The following is a 5457-nucleotide window of genomic DNA, read 5'->3' as shown; positions in this document are numbered from 1 at the left end:
TATTTAAAACTTTTTATGGCCTTAAGTTTGATACAAATCACTTTAGGAGTTTTTAAGGGCCCGCGGGAGATCTGATAGCCCGTGGGGCAGAGTGGTGATACATTTTGGTAGCCCGACTGGAAAACACAATAGCCCCGGGACGTCAGGCTAGCGATTTTGCGAGCCCTGATGTGACTATCACTATAATAAATAATCTCACCTTGCGTGGTGACCTGTTCTCTTGTTCCTCGTCTCCACTGAAGTCTGATAGACGAGGCTATAGATAATATGAAAAAGTAACTATCAGTAACAGATTTAAATCAAGTGGAGACATACACGAGACAGTGGAAGTCTGTGCTTACTTTGTGTTTGGCCTTCTTTTTCACAGCTGATCGGATAGCATCTAGAGACTCTTCCTCTTCACTTTCCAATTGCTGTTCAGAGTCTTCCTCTAACTGGGCATCAAATAGATCGGAGTCCCCAAGCAGACAGCCGCTGTCATTGAGTGCTTTGATTGGAAGGACCTCCTTAAAAAGAAAAAAAGTCATTTCGGCTACCGGCATTTTTTTTTAAAATTTTCATTTCATTCAGTTTTCATTTCGATGCATCCCTAATTAAAACAAATAATTGTTTAATGGTTAGCGGTTAAATGTTCTAAGCACACACCTCTGTTTTTTCTTTCAGTCGTTTTACAAGGGCAAAGTTGCGTTTCTCTTTTTCTTTGCGTCTTTGGGACTTCTCCCTCTTTTTCTTTGCTTCTTTTGGTTTGACTTGGACTTCTGCTTTCTCTGGTTCACTGTCATCACTGTGCATTGAGATACGGGATACTCGTTTCCCTCGCTTCTTTTTGATGCTTTCGGTCTCATTAGTCTTTGTCTCCTCGTCGCTGGACTCTGACAGGACCAGAGCATTTGCCATTCCGGCCTCTTCCTGCTCCCCGTCGCTGTCACTGTCCTGCAGTGCTTTCTGAGAGCGTCCCTTCCGACTAACAGTGATATCTTCATCTGAATCTGGAACACAATGGTTGAATAAAGATCTGTCATCCCACAATATATTTTAGGTGTTCAGTGATCAGAAGTGTCAAAAGCATTCGTTTTGCTTATTCATCAACAAACACAAAGCAGTTAGGATGCATCAAATTCTCTACTTAAAAAAAAAATAAAAAAAAGATCTTCGCTAACTTACCTTGCTGGTCCTCAGAGACCATGTTGGTGTCAATCACAGGCTCCTCCATTGGTGAGCCCATTCCACTATCTGAATCACTTTCAGCTGTTCTTGCCTCTGCCAGATCTACAGGCTATAAAATATTACATTTGCTATTTATGTTAATACTACTTTGAAAGATTTCCATTGCTAAATAAACCCAGTTTAATTTGATGATTGATAAATGTTCGAGCACTAACTTACACTTCGACTAGAATGCAACCTACACTGTATTTATTATTATTTTCTATTGCAGTAAACTCTACATAGAATATAACAAAAAGTAATTCGACACTTGGCAACAATTAAGATAAAAAGGCAAATAAAGTGTGCACAATTCCTCCGGCCATACGTTACAAAAGACAGGATGAATAGCTAAGCTGGTTAGCTAAACACAAATAACCTGATGAATTCATTCAAAATATTTATCACCTGTTGGGTGAGAATTAGTTATCAACTAGTATTTGTTCACCAAATGCAGTCATTTACATCTATTTTGGAAGTAATTTATTGTTATTTTGCTCTGATACGTTACCCGCTCAGACAGAAGAGAGCTCATCTTTAGGTCGTTTTATACGGTACAAAACTACATCAATCGCACGATGCGGTCACTCCAAAGGCGTGTAAACGTAGAAAACACAGTCTTTTTATCCAAAATGTCATAAAATCAAAATGTAAACGTTACTTTTACAATGTCAAAATGTATACACCCATCTCCCGCCCGATGGTGCTAAACTAATAGACCTTCACCCTTCGCGCGCTGGGCTCCAGCGCTTTTCTTTAACCGACTCCGTCATTCTTTTCGAGCCATCGCTATTGGATGAACGGTTGTTAGGCGCTTTGGGGCTGTGCTGATTGGACAGGACGGTCAGAGCTGAAACAGCAATAACGCGTCGGATTGGTCAATGCTGACTGTAAATGGTCAAAAACAGAGTCAGTGTTGCCAAGTGCTACTTTAACACTGGTGCCGCGGGTCGTTTTTCTTGTCGCGGGTTGAGAAGTGACACCAATAACGTGATATTTAGCCCCTGGGATGCGAATTTTACCAGGGGAACCCTACCAAAAATGTGTATTTTACCCCCCGGAACGCCATTGGGCTAGTTTTGAGTAGCAATTGGGCGGGTTTTGTTGTGAAAACCTGGCAACCTTGAACAGAGTTCCAGCAAATAAGGCAAGTTGCCATTTGGGGGCAGGATATTTCTATAATAAAATATCTACAAAAACTTTCAAATAAAATATATAATCTACAACAACGTTCAGTATGCTTAATGTAAACTATTAAGATAACATATAAAGAAAAAGGAAAACATCCACAACGTTTTGAGTGTTTGTCACAGTTTGTCATACACCGTTAATTTGCTATTAATCAACACACGTGTCAAACGTCACTTACAACTGAAATTAGTGGGCGCGCAGCCTGGATTTAGATTGTCAACTGAACTGCATTAATTTCAGTGCCATGATCCGTTCCTAAAATAAAAGTACGTAACACAACGCGCAGGTTGGTGAGCCTTTGAATCCGTGTACTACTTCACCGCCCAAATCTTTATCATTTTCCCTGTGTGTGTCAATGTGCGCGTCCACCAACCGAATTTCGCGTCCCCGCGCATGCGCACTTACAAATCCCATGGATCTGCTTTAAATCACTCAGAAGACAACGCAGGCAGAGCGCTGCACATCTACGCATCCTTCCATTTCTTAAATTAGCCACCTTAAGCTTCGAGATACCGCCCCCAATTTCAGTGTCGGTACGGAGCCGCCAGGCCGGGACAGAGACGGAGAGAGAGCCCTCGGCCATGGAAGCGCTCGGACCCGGTAAGTGCTAAAAAAAAAAAGAGCCTTGTGACAGCGTAGCGCGGGCCGTTGCGCTGCCTCACCAGGGCCCGCGGTAGCGCGCTGTTTAGGCCTCGACGGAAAAAACGAAAACAATCCCCCCTATCACGCTACGCCCTCTTGTCAAAACCGTGCTAACGACACAAAGCTGTAGATAATCTCACTCAGCCTCGGCGAACGAGTTTTTAGGAATCTAACAAGTGTGTGTTTATTACTGAATAAGCGTTAAATGGTTTTAGCCCATTGCGGAAGATAGGACGGCATTGTGTGGTGGTGGGGATTTAACCACACGCATCTTTCTTCCGCGTCTGCCCTGAACAACCTGCATAATAAATAACACGTCTTTTATTTAAAAAATGTCACATTTTAATGTTTTTCCCTGATGGTTTGATAGTCAAGTGTACAAATATCGTTATGAATGTGTTGCGCGAGCTTGAAACGCAAATAGAGAGCTCGCGTGCGGTGTAGTTGATACGCGCGCGGATATGTTTTTTTCTCTCACTCTGTCTTTTTTTTTTTTTATGGTTGGCGCTTTGTGTGATCCCCATGTGCGTTTGTTTGTTTATGCCTAAAGGCTGACCATGCCAGAGGATAACGGTTGACAGGACTTTAAGCGCCAATATTACGTTCCTAACTCTATGCACAGCCAACGACCAGCCGTTGTTACTGTAAGAATGAACTCGCTGACCTCTGGCAAATAGGCTTAATTATGATCTTAGACCATGACATGCATGAGAATTAAGCGATGTTGGTACAGTATAATTTTTTGAGAGCTAGTTCGCTTTGACTTCTTCAAATAGCCATGCATTTGTTTTCATGTTGTTTGTTAATGCATCAGTGTTTTTGAATACATCTGACGTCTCCTGCTTCTCTCAAATGGTGCTTTTCATTAACCTTGCAGGTCTTCTGGACCATTAACTTTTTATTTTTATTCAATCAGTATTGTTTGTTTAGTGAACAAATGTGAAAGCCTTATAAATTACCTTTAATTAGTACTGTTAGAGAGCACGCTTAATAAGGAAATTAATAGGGTGCATGTTGTAACAGAGATTCTTTTTAGAAAGCAAAAGCTATTGTTTTGTGTTTTGGGAATGTTTGCTTTGTAAATGTAACTTCTATTCTTCAGCTGTGAGGTCAGGCAATGCCAAAGATCTGCCATCAAAGTGTTTGCAAGAATGACAGTGTATGTTGATTGCATTATTAAAACAGTTGTGTAATTCTGAGCTCCAGCACAATCAAGCTCTGTCTGCTTGTGTTCGTTGACATTCTGTGGCTGTCAGAGTCTTGTGGCCTCTGCCAACCAACATCAGCATTGTTTTATCTGTTACTACAAAACAAGGATTCAAAAGTCAACGTGGAATCAAAATCGACTCTAATGGATCCACATTTCTGGTCTTATTGTGAACTATTCATAGAAAAATTGGAATCTTTAATTAAAAAAAATCTACCTGTTCCTGATAGAAAATTAAGGCCAAATGCGCCACATTGAAGGAATAAAATGGGTGAAAAAACACAATTCATTTCGACGTTGTTGCAGTCTGGCATTGTTGCGTTATAATTGTAAGTATTATTTGGTAATCTAAAAAGAGTAAACATATGAAAGATCAACGGCTGTACAAGCAGCTCTTGTGTTTGGGTAGCTGCAGCCTCTAACACAGTGGTTCCCAAACTTTTTGCAGCGTGCACTCCTTTCTAGTGTTTGACACATGTCAAGCACCCCCACCACCGTACTCCGGTTAAACACCACATTTTTTTTTACTGCAATACAAGTATAAATACAAGTATTCACTGTATACAGGGCTTGACATTAACTCTTTTGCTCACCAGCCACTGTGGCTAGTGGTTTTCCAAAATTACTAGCCACTCCGCATTTTCGCTGGCCACAATTTTGTTGCTGGAAAATTGCATTTTATATGACTAAAGTTACTGCATATGAACATTTATTTAAATTGATTTCCAGGTTTTTTTTTTTGCCTATAAAAAGGGCATTTCCCCCTAACCTTATTAAATGCATGTGTCATTTTTCATATTAAATTCTTACATTTTATTAATAATTTCACTTAATATAATAAGACTCTATAGGGCTGTTACCAATCAAATTAAATCAGTATTAACAAAACCAAATTTTCCACTGCTGGAGAAACAGAAGCAGCTGAAGTGGCATTTAGATGCATTTACACAGACAATTGAATGAAGCTGAAATGTAGCATGAATGCATTAACACTGCAAAATTACAACAGCATAAATAATGCTGTGAGCTTGGTGTTTTACATCAGGTTTTTTTTATTTACAAATATGAAAAGTTGTAAAAAAAAAAAAAAGTAGTTACTTTTAAATTTGAAAGTAACCCGCCAGCAGGTGGCAGCAAGTCTTATTGAGTGAGTCATTGAGGCATTCAAACGATTCGTTCAAACGGCTGATTCATTCAAGAATGAAGCAAGC

The 5457-nt window shown here is 40.1% G+C and overlaps 2 protein-coding genes across 6 annotated transcripts in view; one reads left to right on the top strand and one right to left on the bottom strand.

Moving 5' to 3' along the window:
- LOC107754255 (claspin-like) overlaps positions 1 to 2669 on the bottom strand; it is an 18740-nt gene extending 16071 nt beyond the window's left edge. The window contains exons 1-5 of one of the 2 annotated variants that reach the window (XM_016570630.1): positions 2576 to 2669; positions 1165 to 1276; positions 646 to 989; positions 342 to 506; positions 200 to 256 (exon numbers count right to left, since the gene is read on the bottom strand). In XM_016570630.1, the coding sequence (XP_016426116.1) occupies positions 200 to 256; positions 342 to 506; positions 646 to 989; positions 1165 to 1225 (627 nt within the window). In that variant the 5' untranslated portion in view covers positions 1226 to 1276; positions 2576 to 2669. Of the gene's footprint in view, positions 1 to 199; positions 257 to 341; positions 507 to 645; positions 990 to 1164; positions 1277 to 1717; positions 1958 to 2575 lie in introns of those variants that run through there. The other variant, XM_016570628.1, reaches the window with a different exon arrangement.
- Positions 2670 to 2812: 143 nt separating this feature from the next.
- Positions 2813 to 5457, top strand: part of LOC107754256 (protein argonaute-4-like) — a 14504-nt gene continuing 11859 nt past the window's right edge. For all 4 annotated transcript variants that reach the window (XM_016570634.1, XM_016570633.1, XM_016570632.1 and 1 more), the window contains exon 1: positions 2813 to 2997. In XM_016570634.1, the coding sequence (XP_016426120.1) occupies positions 2979 to 2997 (19 nt within the window). In that variant the 5' untranslated portion in view covers positions 2813 to 2978. The remainder of the gene's footprint in view (positions 2998 to 5457) is intronic.

The sequence above is a fragment of the Sinocyclocheilus rhinocerous genome, unplaced genomic scaffold (assembly GCF_001515625.1).
Source record: "Sinocyclocheilus rhinocerous isolate Xijiao unplaced genomic scaffold, SAMN03320098_v1.1 scaffold262, whole genome shotgun sequence".
NCBI classification, from domain to species: domain Eukaryota; kingdom Metazoa; phylum Chordata; class Actinopteri; order Cypriniformes; family Cyprinidae; genus Sinocyclocheilus; species Sinocyclocheilus rhinocerous.
Note: the sequence above shows the minus strand (reverse complement) of the source record. Positions and strands in the feature narration are given on the sequence as shown.